Here is a 17498-nt window from a genome sequence, read left to right as displayed (position 1 = left end):
TTCATTCCCTGCACCTCATTCCCAAACATTTACATATGCTGTGAGTGATCTAATTACCCCCAAGGAACTTACCTTGTCAACGTGATTAGCGATCTCTATTAATCGTTGTTTGACTTTTTCCAGGTCTTTCCCTTGCCTCTGAAACTTAATAATTTTAAATGTCAGCATTCACAATGGCAAGACTATCGATCAAATCTCATCTTCCCAGCTCCTGGAAATGTGACGTCTCAGGCTCTGCAAATCCCCCAGGGCCCTCCCTGGTTTATGGTGAAGTGAGCTCCCATCCGGCCCAGTAATTTCCCCATCCAGGGACTTTCTGAAACTCCCTGAAATTCACCCAAGCCAAGTGCTCAGAAGACAGTAACTTTTGTGAATTTTCCAGCCTCATAAACGATGGAGGCAGTGACATGTCTTGGCATAGAGAAAACAGACAGCCAGAAGGCAGTCCAAAGCCATTCTTCATATCATCAACTTGATTTTAACTTCCTCCAAAATCTCCTTTATATTTGTTTTTAAAAAATTAAACAGTGAAAGTCATAGAAGCACATGGCAACAAGTCAAACAATACAGAGAATGGATAAAAAGTTAATAAATTCCCACTTATCCCGGCTAATCTGAACTTCCAGAGCGGGAACAGTTGCCTGTGAAATTGTCAAATCTGTTTCATTCATGTGCGTTGAGCCAGTCTGGGAGAAAATGTCACCTAATTCGTAATAGGTAGTAGAGGCAAGAAAAGAACACAGGGAAGATAATCTAAAAAAAAAAAAACTAATTAAAAATTAACTAAAAGAAAAAAAAAAACTAATACAGCATCAAGCCCTACTTTGGAAGGTAGAGTTTTTCTGCTGTGTCTACAGCCTTCATTCATTCATTCATTTTGGTTTAGGACATATCGGACATTTTTAAACGAAACTTTTCCCAAAAGTGTTTTAGAATACATTCTAAAACCATCTGCCATTCCCCACAAATCATTCTCCCTGTTTGGAGAGCTTAGCTACATGGCAACTCTGCAGTCCTTGCTAATATTTTGTTAATACCAGATACATTTTTAATATTTTATACTTTATAATATCAGGAAACCACTTTTTTCAATGGGTTGTTTACAATGCTTTTAAGGCCTCGTGGAAAATGAGGTTAAATAAAGCAAGTAATAACTTGCTAAACGTTTTCTTTTCCCTTTTTTTTTTTTTTTTTTTTCTTTTTAAACCAACCAAGAAATTTCAGACAGTTCTTACCTCTCGGTTGTCTGCCACAATAACGAGCTCTACATACTTGGTCGTCTTGAGGGTCTCTCTTTTTTGCTGCCAAAAGTAAACATGGGTTTAATTTCCCTGACTGCCTCTCTGGGGCTTCCCGAACACTGTCAATGTTTCTCTGGACTCAAGCACTTGAATTAGGGGACCCCCCCGCCCCACCGACATCACCGGCTCCCACACCCCTGTCTCACCTAGAACTTCACCTCCAACCCCCAAAACCTCTGTAAAACCTCCTCAACATGAGCAGCCACTTTCCATTTCCATCTGGGAAAATCCTTAAAAAGTAATCTAACCTTTCTGCTGAATCACTGATTATAGGATCAGAACAAGTTGAGATCATTATTAAACAAAACGCATATGTAAACAAGCAAAACCAAAGCTCTCTCTGGAACAGCAGCCAATGAACTCTTCATTTCGGGCTGGGTGTAGCACATTTCAAGATCACTACAGAAGATGCTGGAATTAGGGTCTCAAGGGTGTTCCCTTTGCCTTTGTGGTTTAGTTCTGTGATGTGGGAAAAGGCGATATATATAAAGCGAATATATTTCGAGCAGGAACTGCATAGCCCTCCTGGGGAAACACTGAGTAGTCCATTCCAGGCAGCTGATTTCTGTAGGTGAGCATTTAAAAATCTGGTTAGAAGCAAAGGAAGAATAGGGAACAGCCAGGTGGATAAATGGGGAACAGAGCCAGGCGAGAAGAAGGTGCTAGGAGGAAACCCAGAAAGGAACAAGAGAAACAGAATAGGAAGAAACAGTGTCAAGAAACAAACCAAAAAAGACTGAAACATGCCACTGGAGAAAAAGGATCGGCAGGAGTGCAACAGTTGAGAAGAAGACAGAAATTGTATATCAAGGGGTAGGGGCGGAAGATGATGCAGACAGCCCAATATGAACTCCCTCCCAAATCAAGGCAGCCTCTGAAGTGGGGGACATTTTAATCATGTTTCTTCCAAAAACATTTGTACTCTTCCATGAATTACTGGGAGAATCCCAAAGGCACTTTCAGGAGAAAAAAAAAGCAGTTCATGGAGGGTGGTCTCAAGAAGCAAACATTCAAAACAAAAAACAAAGCCTGCAGTTTCTGCAATAAAATATGCAGTCGGAGGAAATGAGGGTTGAACTGGTCTCAGTCCTCATAACTTGATATCGCTGCTGTATGAGTTAACTACACACACTGCTTAACGTTGAAAACTTGCATTTCAGACAAAAGCAAAAATGACCAAGGCATGCTTTGAATCAGCTTTCCAGTCACATAACCCTGAGGGAAACATCTTTCCTAAAACAAATCCCCATCAGTCCGGGATCTTCCAAACAGATTTTTACAGGAAAAATGTTTGTATCAGAGCAGCGTTCCTCCTTGCGGCCCAGCTGTGCTGATTCATGAATTTAGGTATCCCTAAAGAAATCTGGAAACCTTATGGAGGAAGGAAAAATAAAGCACCATGAAAGGTATAATTTCTCATACTTTTACAACGTTACAAGGGAGAAAAGTTAAGCTTTGTAACTATACGTTGTAGGCATGCTTTACGGTGTAACTACGTACACACAAGGGAAAGAAGATTAGCCCCAGCAGTACCCACCGGTGTATGCAAGATGAGACACCTTCTCGAAGTGGGACGATCTTGCCCCTTCTCCTTATTCAGGTGTGGAAAGCAGAAGCCTCTTTTCCCCCCATAATTCCCTGATTTACCATTAACAGATTCAGCTCATCTTACAGAAGAAAATACAGCTCTATTAAAGAAAAAATAAACTAGCCTCCCATTGAAAAACTCATAGGGAGAGCCCTGGTTGTTCAGATGTTTACACCTTTCAGACTGCAAAGGGGTGAAATAAACGACCAGGGGATATTTCCAAATGGCCTTGGATCATCATTTAGAAAATACACAATTCCAGATAATGAAAACAAACACATGAATCCAATTTTCCTGTCTCTGCAGTTTTCTTCGGAGAAGTCCAAATTTTCTCCTGAACGCAGAGAATCGCTAGCTCTGAGAGAAACCTAGCCACGTAATAATAGAAAGCCATGGGGGGAGTGGCTGGCTCATGGCCCCAAAGGTTCCTTCTTCCCTCCGCTGCACACACACAGAGAGGCTTAAATTACCTCCACATGATTTCCACCTATCCGGGCTATCCGGTTAAAAAACTCATATTTAAAATGCTTGATATACAGAGCAACATTTGAAACTGGTTGCTTGATTGAATTTTCATTTTGGGGGGTGATGATAAGCAAAAGCCCTTCCCCGAACAGATAAGAGTATATAAGCTTCTCAGGACGGCCCAACCATTCTCTACTCCGAGGTGCAGACCGGGGGGTTCTTTAAGACTTGCTCAAGCGGGAAGCCGTTCCTGGGCCTCTCAAAGTCATCACAGCCAAGTTCTCGGGGAGAACGACCCCTACACACGTTACAACAAGAACTCTGGCACTGGGAACTTAACTCCACCCGAGTCAGAAAACACGTCGAGATGAGGGTGACGATAAATTCTCATTGCAACTCTCTCTTCCTAGGGGCCAGGTCCCTGAGATGGTGTATCAAGGAGACGGGACAACACAGCACAAGTCCCGAGGCTGGGGAGAGCTTGGAGTGTTGTAGCAGCGGGCAGGGTGGCTACCGTCCGGTGAGTGAGGGCAAAGTGTGGATGAGATGTGGCTGAAGATGGAGACAGAGGACAGGGCCCACGGTGAGGAGGCTGGCCGGTAATATAATTATCGGAGAGCAGTGGGGGACCCTTGAACGTGAGGCTCTTTACACATCACTCTGGCTGCTGGGAGGAGAATGGATTATCGGGGGACCGTAGGGGAAGTGGAGGGCGCAGGTGAGCACTGGTGACAGTTTGAGGCTGTTCGGATGGAGACGGGCAAACAGATTCAAGTTGGGTGTTTTAACCAAACAACAACAACAGAACAGTAACAGTGGAGCCAGGACCACTTCCATAGACGGGAAGATCAGCAAATTTGATGAATCAGAAGTTTGGTTTAACTTCCTCTGACTAAAGAAAGATCACTGTTGGCTCCAGCCAGGCTCCGTGCCTTGACTCTAAGGCCACGTTATGAACATGTATGAACTGAGGCCTTGTCTCTGCTGTGAAAGGTCATCTCTACCACCCTTACCAACGATTTGCATGGGGACCAAGCACACAGATCATATCTGCGTGGGGTACAGCCTCTGAGGTCTGGCTAATAACACAGGCTGCAGAACCAGCAAGCAAACGAGACACATGCTGGAAGAATGGGCTGAATGTGATGAACTGAACGTTAACGGGGACAGATGCAAAGTATTGAAGTTGAGCCTAAAACGCCAGTGGCAGAAGTGAGAGCTGTTATTCACTCCTCTAGAGTTTCAGTCCATGCAAGAGTCCATAGGGATCCACACCTGGATATTTTGGAACCTCGGTTCACACTGAGAGATGCTCAGAGCTCAGGGCCAAGGAAGCAATAGCAGTGCTGGCTCCGTTATCCACCAAGATTTAAGAACAACCAAGGCAGTAAAGGAACTTGGCACGTATGGCCTCTTAGAGGAGGTACAGAGGTGAGGGTGGTTACATTAGAGAAAAATTAAACATGCCTGCTCTAATTAACAAGTTTTCCAATGGTCCTGGCCAGTTCCAGATATTCAACTATTACTAGACTCTACAGATAATACACGTTACTGTTAACACTACTCCCACCGTCACTACTGTGACTTCTGTTAAACCAACATGGCAGCCTGTCTAGAAACCCAAAAGCAACAGCTCTGGTCCATTTCAGAGTGGCTGACTTTGAGGAAACTACAGGGTCTCCCTGACCCGATGTCTTATTTGAACTCAGTAGCCCAAGCAAACATGGCTTTCTAGAGAAGGCACCGACTTTTACATTTGACTCCTAATTATCCATACCAGTGGAGTGGAACAATTGCACAGATAATCCCCGGAGAGGATAATTCAAAAATAATTTACATTTGCCTTTGGGATGTACTATGTGATTTTCTCCAGTAGCAGATTTATGGCCTTCACCTTCTTTATAGTCTGCTCAGGCTTGTGTTAAAATTCATTTGCGTTTTTGAATGAACAGCTGATGGAGAGGGAGGGAGCAGTCACAGGAGGGCTGAGTGGCAGGGGCTGTGCAGGCTGGACTTAAAAAGCTGCAGAGGCGGGAACCGGCGAGGAAGCCCTCTGACTGCAGGCACCCTTCCAGAAGCAACTTGGGTTCTCACTAAAGTCTAACGTAAAGCCTTGTAAAAATGACAAACCATAGCTCAAGCTTATATTATAGCCAGCGCACACCCTGAGTGCAGACTTATTCCTGCTGCTTTTTGAAGAAAAACACACACATCTGCAGAAAAAATCTCAGTCTGCAAGCCAATCTGCGCCACAGTTAACATTCAGTAGGGGCAGAAAAATGCTGGGAAAAAGCAAATGCAGTTGTTGCAGTGCATAAACTAGATGAGTTAGATGCAGTTACATTGAGTTTTGAGTATAAATAAAGGCAGTGTTAAATCTGGCAGGTAAGGGGCATAGAACATGAGTATTTCCCTTTCATAGTTCCCATAGGTACTGCCCCAAACTGTCTGTGTATAATTTCAATTCTCACATATCCCAGTTATTTGAAAATTGTTTTTTGTATTGTTTTCACAATATAGATGTGCTTTAAGTCAGAGCCATTTTCTCTTCCGTAAAAACAATCCCGACTATTTCTAGAGAGGAGTATTGAGAACCGAGAACGGAGTTGAAGTGCATATGCAATGCCTCCCCTTTACAATGTAAAGGTTCATTTACACTTGCATATGCATAATTTAAAAAAAACAACATTGCTATTCAGGTTTTCTCCATCTCTCTACACGTCAAAATGACTGGAAATTACTGTGCCAATCCTAGTTCTAGGGAGCCGTAAGCTTAGTTAAAGAATTAAAATATGGCTGGCAAGGCCTGACCGAGTCAGGACTGACTTCCAAATGAAATGGCAAACATATTTGAGTGCCGTTTCAACTGTGAAGTTATAAACCTCACAAGGTGGATAACGTGTGATCAACAAGGTACTCAAATCAGGACGCCTGGAAAACAAAATGCAAATGTTCTACTTGTTTATGACTGTGAAAGCTACGGCCTCATCACATCTTATCTGAGGTCTGGAATCAAAGGCAAGAGTAAGCGTGAAACAAACATGCCCTGGGACCACAGAGGCCGGTCTTTGGGATTCCATCTCTTAAATCTGTCACTCTAAGATGGCTCAGGGGAGGAGAGCAGGAAGACGATTCTGTCAAGCTGCTGCTGATGGGGGAGGTGGGGGCACTTCTCAAGTCCTTTTCTCGGGGATTGAGATTCAGCCCCACTACTGAGTGTCAACGTCAAAGTCAGCCACAGTGCCTGACTGGGGTGTGATGGGGAAAAAACAAGCAAAAAAGAGGTTGCAAGCACCTGCTGCAGAAAACCTTGGGAGCATGTTCACAAACAGAGGAAGTTAGGGTCCTAGAGGTGGAATCAGGATGGAAAGAGTGAATGTAAAGTTAAAATGAAAAGTCCTAAAGCAGTTCAGTTAAAAGCGGGTTAGGGGAACACACGCCCTTCCACAGGTAGGAGGAAAATTTTAAGAAGGAGAAGAAATCTCTTAGGATAACGTTGACTGTTTGAATTGGGAAAAAAGCTCAGGAATGAAAAGAGGCACAATATTTATGAAGTGTTGAGTGGTAAGCGGTGTAACGCTCGAATTAAAGTCAGGAAGGACAAAGAGTGTCAAATGGAAGCTTGAAGACATGTCCCCAGACCATCAAGTGTAAGCACATCAGTAAGTGACATCATATCTAGGAATTCTTCATTTCTTGTCAACAGAGGAACAGGAAAGATAGAGATGGAAAATCAGGACGTCGTCGATAACTTCCTATCGGGTTGCAGTCCTTTGAGTTCAGGGCCTCCAGCCAGATGTGGCTACCCTTACTCCTTTTTAAGCGTTCTGCTGCGGTCTGTGGGGCCCACGCGACACTGATGTAAAAGGGGTCAGGCAGCCATTCGGGGTGCAGGTTTCCTGGTGCTGCACCAGGGGGTGAGCTCTTAGTCGGGAGGGACATCTGAGGTCCAGACTCCATTAGGGCAACTACTCTTTCCAGTCCTGCAGCAGAAGGGAAGACCTGTGATGAGCAGACCCAGCAGGGGCAGGTGGCCAGCAAGCAGAGACCCCTCGAGGGAAGTGGGACAGGCGCCCCCTAGTATGGACTGGGGGTAAACACCACCCCTCAACCACACTGCTGGACCAAGACCCAGGGCAGGCGAGGGGGCAGTGGCAGGGAATGCTGTGCAAACCCGAATGAAGACCCTAATTATAGGGTCTTATTATGAAGACCCTGATTTTGAAGACCCTAAGTTTGCATTGGCAAAACCTCCATATTGTCTGTCTCTTCCCATAGAAGGGAGAGCCGCCCAAGGTGCGGAGGTCCCGGTCCAGTCCTGTGTACCACGGAGGGGCCCAACGGCGGGGCAGACTCCCGGGTCTAGGCCCAGAAGGTTCTCACCGGAGACGTGATTTGGTATCATCTGAGCTCTCAACTCTACCCAGCATAGGTTAATGAGTCTGAGGCTGACGTTGAATACAACCATGGAGCTTTCAGTATCTGATTACATTCTGCCCACATCATAGCAACCACCTCCAGATAAACTGGGTGATAACTCCATCCCTCAGATACGAATGGCAACACTTCTCCAGATGGCCTAGCAGTGGGTGCCAGGGACGCCACGTGGGGCTTTCCTCCTACCCTTCTTGTCCAGGTCCCGGAGGGCGCTGGGAGCCTGTCATGCACAGCGAGGCCCGTTGAGTTCGATCCGCAGGATCCCCAGGCGCTCTGCAGCTTCTCCACTGGGAAGAGTTTGTATCTGTTGGTTTCCTTTTTCATTGGCTCCAAAATATAGGTTTTATTTTCAAATGTAATAAGCCCCCTGTTGAAAAAGAAAGAAGAAAAATTATGTAACTTCTAAGGGCAGTTTCTTGTTCGTGGCTAAAACCCAGTTCTTATTCAGAGACTAAAAGGAGAAATACCAAGTTATTTATATTCTCAGGTCTGAATTGGAAAGGACATTCCTGTGCCATATGTTTGCAGTGATTTGTTTTTGCAAATCTTTTGAAAACCAAGTCTGAGAAGTTCTTTGTTTCAAATATTTTATGGTAAAGAATCGACCGTGTTTAGTCTTTACGTTTTTCGTTTGCTTGTTTTTTACTTCTCAAGGATATATTGCTGGGAAGAAGAGCTGAGAGAAAAGATGTTTCATCCGCTTAGAAAATAACTAGGTCTGGATTAGCAGACATGATTCAGAAGGGAAATCTTTTTTTTTTTAAAGGAAAATTCCTACACCTGAATTATTCATCCTGATCAACTAAATTTCCTAAATAGTTGAAAGGATTCTGAAATAAGGTTAAGTATAAATCTATGCTTTTTTCGAACTTATGGTTATCAAAGGGTAAGGGAGTGGGAGGGATAAATTAGGAGTTTGGGATTAGCAGATACACGACTATACACAGTACAGATAAATGACAAGGTCCTACTCTATAGAACTGGGAACTATAGTCATTACCTTGTAATAACCTATAATGGAAAAGAATCTGAAAAATAACATATATATATAATATATAATTTATATATATATTTACATAAAACCAAATCACTTTGCTGTACACCAGAAACTAACACAACGTTGTAAATCAACTATACTTCCACAAAAACAAAAAAGAATTTTTAAAAAGTATGATTTTTTTGGTATTTTACTTAGTTAACTTGTGGGAGGACTGGGCACATACCCTGAGAAAACCGTAATTCAAAAAGAGTCATGAACCACAATGTTCACTGCAGCTCTATTTACAACACCCAGGACATGGAACCAACCTCAGTGTCCATCGACAGATGAATGGATAAAGAAGATGTGGCACATACATACAATGGAATATTACTCAGCCATAAAAAGAAACTAAATTGAGTTATTTGTAGTGAGGTGGATGGACCTAGAGTCTGTCATACAGAGTGAAATAAGTCAGAAAGAGAAAAACAGATACCGTATGCTAACACATAGATATGGAATCTAAAAACAAAATGGTTCTGAAGAACCTAGGGGCAGGACAGGAATAAAGATGCAGACGTAGAGAATGGACTTGAGGACACGGGGAGGGGGAAGGGTAAGCTGGGACGAAGTGAGAGAGTGGCATGGACATATATACACTACCAAATGTAAAACAGATAGCTAGTGGGAAGCAGCCGCGTAGCACAGGGAGATCAGCTCGGTGCTTTGTGACCACCTAGAGGGGTGGGATAGGGAGGGTGGAGGGAGACGCAAGAGGGAGGGGATATGGGGATATATGTATATGTATAGCTGATTCACTTTGTTGTAAAGCAGAAACTAACACACCATTGTAAAGCAATTATACTCCAATAAAGATGTAAAAAAAAAAAAAAGGACACATTTGCTAAATATTTTAACTTGCAGAGACAGAGGTGGCCTTATGCCATGGATCCCAAGGCATGTCTGACCTTCTGGAGCAGGACAGAGCTCCAGTAGGCTGTGTCCTACTTCCTGGAAATGAGCCACGTCAGTTTCTTTAAGTGATGGGGGAACATCGGCCTACACATTGGTTTTCCTTTCTCTTTTCCAATGTGGAATAAGAAGTACTTTAACTTAAAAAGGCTCTTCCTGATGTTGAAATCAGTTTTTTCTTTAGAGAAATGAGAACTTGGGTAACAGTAAACTAGCAGCTCTGAGAGTTCCCACACATCTAGCAACTTCTGTTATTGATCAAGTTGACCGCAATCATAAATGCATACAATTTTCATGCAAAATTCATCTGATTGTAAATAGTTGCTTCTAACACAGTGACTCAACCTTTTTTGAGACATGAACCTCCTTATACTCTCCCCAGAAGAATTCACATCTACATAGACCCACAGTATTTTGCAGAAAATTTCAGGAGATTCAGGACTATGGATGAGGTCATGGGCTCCAGGTTTTAGGGCATCAGTTCCAAGGATTTAAGAAACAGCTTAGTCTTTAAGAAACAGCTGAAAAAGTCAGGTGCTCCACCAGTTTCTTTCAGACGATCTGAGCTTGTTTCCAAAGGATGGAGCTTGAAAGGTGTTCCTATAACAGCCACTATTGCTCATTTGTTCAGCCATTCACTCATCCAATGCTTATTGATGGCCCATTTATAGGTGACCATTTAATCGTTCTTAAATTTTAATGGAACAACAGTATTTCAATACTCAAATAGTATGGAAGGAAAAGGTTTGATTTGGCAAATATTTATTCTGAACGCAACCGGTGAACCCATACAAGCTAATCAGTTCATTATTATTCAGCTCGTTTACTCCACTAGCCCTGTTTTGTGAAGTGTTACAGGCAGTGAAAGAAACAGCAAGATCATGTCCAGGATGACCGCAGCCTAACTGAGGAGATTGCACCGAGACACACGGGGCAGCTGGAAAACACTGGAGACTTAAGCTGTGTTACCAATGATCACAACACTTAACTGTTCAGAGATGGAGGAGCCGATGTGGTTTGGTGTAACTGAGAAGTTTTGGCTATTTTCAAATCCCACAGATTGAGTAAAAGTCATTACATACAGCTGTTCTCTTATACACCCTGGCCCCCTACTCCCAACCCCCCCAAACTACAGTCTTCATGTATCCCCAAGTAGACCTATTCATGTAGACAGGACTTTGGTCATCAGCTCTGGGGTGGCTTGTATTTGTTTCTTTGAAAAGTTGTTTATGAACTAAAACTTAGATTTCTCAGTTTAGAATGGGTAGTAGGACATTTCTGTTTATTAAAGTTGATTTTGAAAAACCCTAAATTAAGAAAAAGATCTTTAAAAAAAAAGGCCAAGGTAAAGTGGAAAATGAATACACTTGAGGGGAAAAGAGAGATTGGCTAGAAAGCTGACTCTCCTGCCCTAAAAAGAAAATGACACCGACATTTCATTTTGCATCGCAACATTTTCTATTTTGCATTGGATTTCAATAAGCTGAACACTTACAGTAAAATCTGTCACCAAGTTCTAATCATGGGAAGCACATGACTGAGAAAGATTTTCTACTTAATGGAAAATTTCTAGAAGTTGTTACTCAGTCATAAAAATGTTCTGGTATCTCCTTTTATCTTTTAAGTCATCCAAAGGCCAGATGTTGAGAAACTGGGGTGAAGCCCTTCCCTTTGCTCCAAACAATTGGCAGCCTATCGTACATCTTAATTAAATAATTGCTTTGGACTGTCTTGTGTATAATTAATCATTTAGCTCTAGAGATTGCTGGAAACCACAGTGGACACAAAATTCAAGGATTCAGGGTTTCTGAGATGTGAAAATTTGATGTTCTCACAGCCCTTTCTGGCCCCAAACTAGATAAGCGAATGTAATTTAAGTTGAATGTCATAGGTATTTAGCTGTCAACTTGGAGTTGGAAGTATCTCAGAGTGTGTGGAATTTAAATCCAGCAGACTTGGAGAGTGGGGTTCTCTTCCCACTGGTAGAGCAGGGGGAGAGAGGTTAGGAGACAGTGGCCAGTGTTTGGGAAAGCTGAAGCCTGTGGCCATCCTCTCTACGGGGAGATTAAGAGGATCAGGAGAACACGGGACTGGCCCTTAGGAGGGGAGGGTGAGGCCAACTCCCAGGGCAGTGAGTGGTGGTGCATGGGAGAAGCGGAAGAGAGGGGCAGTTGGAGATGATGAGGGCCACTCCTCACGGCACTCTGCCTAGGATCCAGGCTCAGTGGATCCCCAAAGAGCGCAGCTCAGGTCATTTTCCCTGCTTCGAGGGCACACAGGTAGCTGGGGGTACAGGTGGGACCCAGTCTCCACCCAGGTATCTGAGGCTTGAGAGGTTCAGCCCCTGCGCTCTCCTGCCTGCCTCCCTCCCGTGCTGTCTTGAGAGGGTTGCGGGGGCCCGAAACAGGAATCACTGTGACAGAGGCAGAAGTCAGAGGGGAAGGGGCCGAAGAAACGGAGCTGCTGCTTTGAAAACAGGCAGGCTTACTTTACAGCTCAAAGCCCTATTGTTTTTCCTTCAATGGAAGCAAAGAGGAATCTATTACAATTTTAAGGACTTAAATATTAAATAGATTTACTATTTTGTTAGCTTTCAAAGTGATAACTCAGGGGACCTACACTTCCTCAAGATACGTTTTTGTCCTTCTCGAAATTCAGTTTTTAATCTCCAAAGCAATGGAGAGTCAGGCAATATCACAGCTGAATGGCATTGTTCTTCATATGATTTTTCTTTCTACTCCCAGGCAAGCAGGGTAGTGGCACATGGATTCTGATGACCTGTAATCAGATGATGATTCAAAAATGGGAATCAACCTTTGCTAATTCTGTGTTCAGTTGCTAACTGCACTTTCTTGGAAATAGACTTTGGGGCTCAGTGCTGTGCTGACAATCATGTCAGAAGTGCAGTTGGCATGAAATTTAATTTCAGTCCTTTTTTGGAGGAGCTCACGGGTAAAAGCGGTATATCCCTCCTCATCTGTGTCTGATACACAGTGATGGCAGCAGTATTCGTGAACACAGTAGCACCATCAGGCTTATGTTCAATAAGTAATTTCCATGTGAACTACTCATGTATAATCAAAACAAATATTCATTATCCCCTGCTACGTCCAAAGCACCAGGCTAGCTCCCTTGGAACCCATAAAGGCATCTCACCCATGGTTCCCATTTCAAATGTAATTCATAATCAGGTTTGGGAGACACGACCAAAGAGGTAAAACAAACTGTTATTAAAAATGTTAAGAGTAGCTACTACTATCGTATGACAACACATACATATGGAATCTAAAAAAAATTGTTCTGAAGAACCTAGGGGCAGGACAGGAATAAAGACGCAGACGTAGAGAATGGAGTTGAGGACACGGGGAGGGGGAAGGGTAAGCTGGGACGAAGTGAGAGAGTGGCATGGACTTATATACACTAGCAAAGGTAAAATAGATAGCTAGAGGGAAGCAGCTGCATAGCACCGGGAGATCAGCTCGGTGCTCTGTGACCACCTAGAGGGGTGGGATAGGGAGGGTGGGAGGGAGACGCAAGAGGGAGGGGATATGGGGACATGTGTATACGTGTAGTTGATTCACTTTGTTGTACAGCAGCAACTAACACAACAACGTAAAGCAATTATACTCCAATAAAGATGTTAAAAAAAATGAAAGAATAGCTATTACTGGCATATCAATAATAATAACAGCAGCTACGGTTGATGGTTACCCTGAGCCAGGCTCCTTTTTAGAAATAACAGGTCTATTGAGAAATAATTCACCAACAATTAAGCTCACTCTTGTAAAGCATGCAATTCAATGGTTTTTTAGTATATTCACTGAGTTGTACAAACATCACCACAGTCTAATTCCAGAATGTTTTCATCACCCCTAAAGCAAACCCTGTACCGTTGGCAGTCACTCCTCACCCTTCCCTGCCCCCATGAACCAGGCAGGCTCTTAAAGCCTCTGTTTTCTCTAATATTTACAGCAGTCCTCTAAAGCAGGTATGATGAGCTCCTTTCATTAACAGGAAGCCAATGACGAGAGCCCATGGTCTCTGTGCTTCCCCAAAAGATATATCCAAGTCCTCATCCCCGGTACCCGTGAATATAAACCTTCAAAAAGGGGGAGGGGACTTCCCGGCCAGTCCAGTGGTTAAGACTCGCACGCTTCCAATGCAGGGGGCGAAGGTTCGATGCCCCGGATGGGGAACTAAGATCCCACGTGTCGTGCGTGGAGCAGCAAAAAACAAACCAAAAAACACAACAGGGCGCAGTGGTTTGCAGATGTGATTAAGTGGAGGGTACCAAGATGAGATTATCCTGGATTTAGGGTGGGCCCTGAATTCAATGACGTGTGTCCTCATAAGACACAGCAAAAGGAGAAGACACAGACACATGGGGGCGAAGGCCACGTGCACAGAGGCAGAGACTGGAGTGAAGCGGCCACAAGGCCAGGAACGCGGACCGCCAGGGGCCAGGAGAGAGGCACGGATGAACTCGCCCTCAGAGCCTCCAAAAGGAACCAACCCTGCCACCACCTTGATGTCAGGCTTCCGGCCTCCAGAACTGCAAGAGAAGACATTTCTGTTGCCTTAAAGCCCCCCAGTTTGCGGTCATTTGTTACGGCAGCCCTAGGAAACCCACACGGGCCCGCAGCTGGTCAGTGGCAGAGCCAGGATTCCCCAGACGGACCTGGCTCCTGAGGCTGCTTCCTTGTCTTTGGCCACTCTGGATGGTCAGCCCCTCTCCCGAGTCGCCAAGGACTTGTGCCAGGGTGGGCGCAGCTGAATTCCAAGTGCAAAATGCCCGAGAAACTCAGAGCTGCCCAGAGAGGCTGGGCAGAGGAGCCGCGCACGGGACAGCGGGGCCACAGGAGGAGGGCGGGCCCTGGACCTGGGCGGTGGTCGCTGCCAGGCAAGGCGCTTACCTCGGCTTTAGAGCTCGGGCTGCACCTGTGGCCTCGTTGCCCACCGTGCGGCACACGCTTTGCGCAGAAGACAACACCGCCTCTTCTATGCACTTCCAACTCCCAACTGCCGGGACTTTGCGCTTGCTGGCCCCTCTTCCTCTGCCTTTCCCCACCTCCATCCCGGGACCTCTATCAAATCCACCGGCTCCGTGCCTTGTAACCGTTGGTGGTCACTCCTCTGGCCTGTGGGATGCAGCTGCTTTGGGGCCCCGTCTTCACCCAAAGGCTCCCACCGTTCCCAGGCGGCCCTCGGGCAGAGCCTTCCAGGCTGAAGCATAACCTCTGAGGTCCAGGTCAGCCATACCTCCCTGCAGGATTCCCTGGGCCCTTCTGCCGGGCTTCGCGTGTGCTTTTGTGTACACCTACTTCACGGCACTTGCTTCCTCGTATTAAAATGATGTCTGGCTGCAGTGATCAGTGTGTGAGGAGGTGATGGATAAACACCCGTGGAAACACTGTGGCACAAGCACGCGAGTGCACAGGGGCTCTGACATGTAGGCCGTGGGGAGCCGTGTGGTTTTGAGTGCAGCGGGTGGCAGGGCTTATGATCGAGCAGTGTTTTCGAAACACGACCTTCTGGGGCTTCCCTGGTGGCGCAGTGGTTGAGAGTCCGCCTGCCGATGCAGGAGACACGGGTTCGTGCCCCGGTCCGGGAGGATCCCACGTGCCGCGGAGACGCTGGGCCCGTGAGCCATGGCCGCTGCGCCTGCGCGTCCGGAGCCCGTGCTCCGCAACGGGAGAGGCCACAACAGTGAGAGGCCCGCGTACTGCAAAAAAAAAAAAAAAAAAAGAAACACGACCTTCTGGAATGTGCAAGATGGACGTGAAGGGAAGGGCGGAGGAAGCATGGGTGCGAAGCAATTTAAAAATCCTGGAGGGAGGGAGGGCTGCTCTGGGGTGGCGACCGGGGAATGGGGAAGGGGAGATGCATGAGGGAGATGCTGTAAGGGGTGGGGGTGGGAGGGGCTGGTGCCTGCCTGAGGTTACCAGAGATCACCCCCAGGGCCAAGCTCGGAGCCTGGGATGGGCTGGACCTTGAATGGAAAAGAGTTCAGGACAGGGGCCAGTCTGGGGACCAAGGAGTTGGGATTTGGACATTTTGAATTTTGAATGAGAGTAGAGCCTAGGAGAACTGAGACTTGACCTTGGGGGTCCTTCGGGGTGGGGACCAGAGCAGCCTTGGAGATGGTGCAGAAGGGCTCCAAACCCAGCTGTGGCTCCCACAGAGGTTTACGCAGGATGACGGAATGAATATCTCCACAGAGGAAGAGGAAGGGAGAAGGAGAGCCTCACCAGAGGTGGCATGGCCTGCGGGGTGGAGGGGAGCCAGCGGAGCCCAGCCTGACATAATCTAGGGGAGCAGAAGGTCACAGCACAGAGGTCAAGGTCAAATTACCTTCACCTCCCACTCTAAGGTAATTTCTTTCTTAACGTGATCTACTACACTTTAGAGATTTTTTAAAAATTTGAACTGGCTGGGATTAAGTTTCACGAACCACTTGATGGGTTGGGGAGCGCATATTTATTCCACCTGTGTTTATTGAGCACCTATAACATGCCAGGTTCTAGACAGTGCTAGGGTGGGCCCAGGGCCCTGCTTTGCTAGCAGACAGGACAGCAAAGGAAAGGTCATCTCCACGTGCCTGACTTTTCGGCCCCTTAGACCACTTTGCCATGGGCCATTCAGGTTGAGCTGTGACATCTGGAAAACCCACATCCACCCAGATCAGCGGACACTCAAGTCCAGCTGAGAGGTACCAGGGAGGACGGTGGGTAACTCCTCGGCATCCTTGGACGTGGCCAGTCCTTCAGGAGGGCTGAGGCTCATTTCCCAGCACTGACCTCACTCCCTCTGACTTGTTTTCCTCCTAAGATCCTCTTTTCACTTTCTCAGCTGGGATTTCTGGTCAATTTCTTCAAATGGATCAATTCAACGTGCTTGTTAAATTATAAATAACAGCACTGCATCAAAGCAGAACTTTTCTTTTCTTTCTTTTTACAAAAATGATGGTTGCGATTGCCCTGATCGCTAAATTGCAAATGATTACTTTCATTATAATGGTTATTTCTGATTCCACGGACCATAACTCTGGTCAATTCCACCCTTTGAAAAATAAGTTGATTGACTATTTTTCAATAGTGTCGTGGAGCAAGAAGTAGTCCTGCATTTTGTGTTATATTTGATCTCATTGTATAAAACTTAGTGCAGTAAACTTTATGTTACATAATTAAAGTCAATGCAAGACATGAAAGGATCACAGCAATGTGTATACTTATTCAGGTACCAAATAACCTGGCATCTGAGTATTTTTATTTAATTGAATTTTTAAAAGCACCTTGTGCTGTCTCCCACATCTAAGGCCAGTGCTAAGAGCTTATCGGACATGTTCCCTATCCTGAAGGTCCTTACAGCGGGGCAGTGAAAGCACAAGGTACAGTAATTGACTGTAAGTGAGCCAAAGCAGGACGGGTGCCTTAAGCCAGGGGTGCAAACAAATCTCTAGGAAGCGCCTGCTACGCTACAGGCACTGCGCTGCAGAAGCAAGGGCTGTCTGTGACGGACCAGGTGAGGCAGGGCTGAGCTGCATGGCAAGGAGTGGCTGGGAGGCCCGGGTGGGCTTTGTGGAGGAGGCGTCGTTTGATTTGGGCCTTGGTGGGAGGGTGAACCTTCCGAAGCCACTGAGAGATGGGGAGAGGAGTGTGCCCCAGGCCGAGACACAGCAGGGATAAAGGCAGTGAGACACATGTAGGGCATGTTCCGGAAACATGTAGAAAACAGTGGGGCTGGAACGGGGGAGGGG

The 17498-nt window shown here is 45.7% G+C and overlaps 1 protein-coding gene across 2 annotated transcripts in view; it reads right to left on the bottom strand.

Moving 5' to 3' along the window:
* Nucleotides 1-17498, bottom strand: part of ADAM12 (ADAM metallopeptidase domain 12) — a 675955-nt gene that overhangs the window by 104356 nt on the left and 554101 nt on the right. For both annotated transcript variants that reach the window (XM_059053840.2, XM_067024331.1), the window contains 3 exons: nucleotides 7978-8158; nucleotides 1236-1301; nucleotides 73-144 (listed from right to left, as the gene is read on the bottom strand). In XM_059053840.2, the coding sequence (XP_058909823.1) occupies nucleotides 73-144; nucleotides 1236-1301; nucleotides 7978-8158 (319 nt within the window). The remainder of the gene's footprint in view (nucleotides 1-72; nucleotides 145-1235; nucleotides 1302-7977; nucleotides 8159-17498) is intronic.

The sequence above is a fragment of the Kogia breviceps genome, chromosome 2, assembly GCF_026419965.1.
Source record: "Kogia breviceps isolate mKogBre1 chromosome 2, mKogBre1 haplotype 1, whole genome shotgun sequence".
In the NCBI taxonomy this organism is placed as follows: Eukaryota; Metazoa; Chordata; class Mammalia; order Artiodactyla; family Physeteridae; genus Kogia; species Kogia breviceps.
This window is presented reverse-complemented; position numbering and strand designations above follow the sequence as displayed.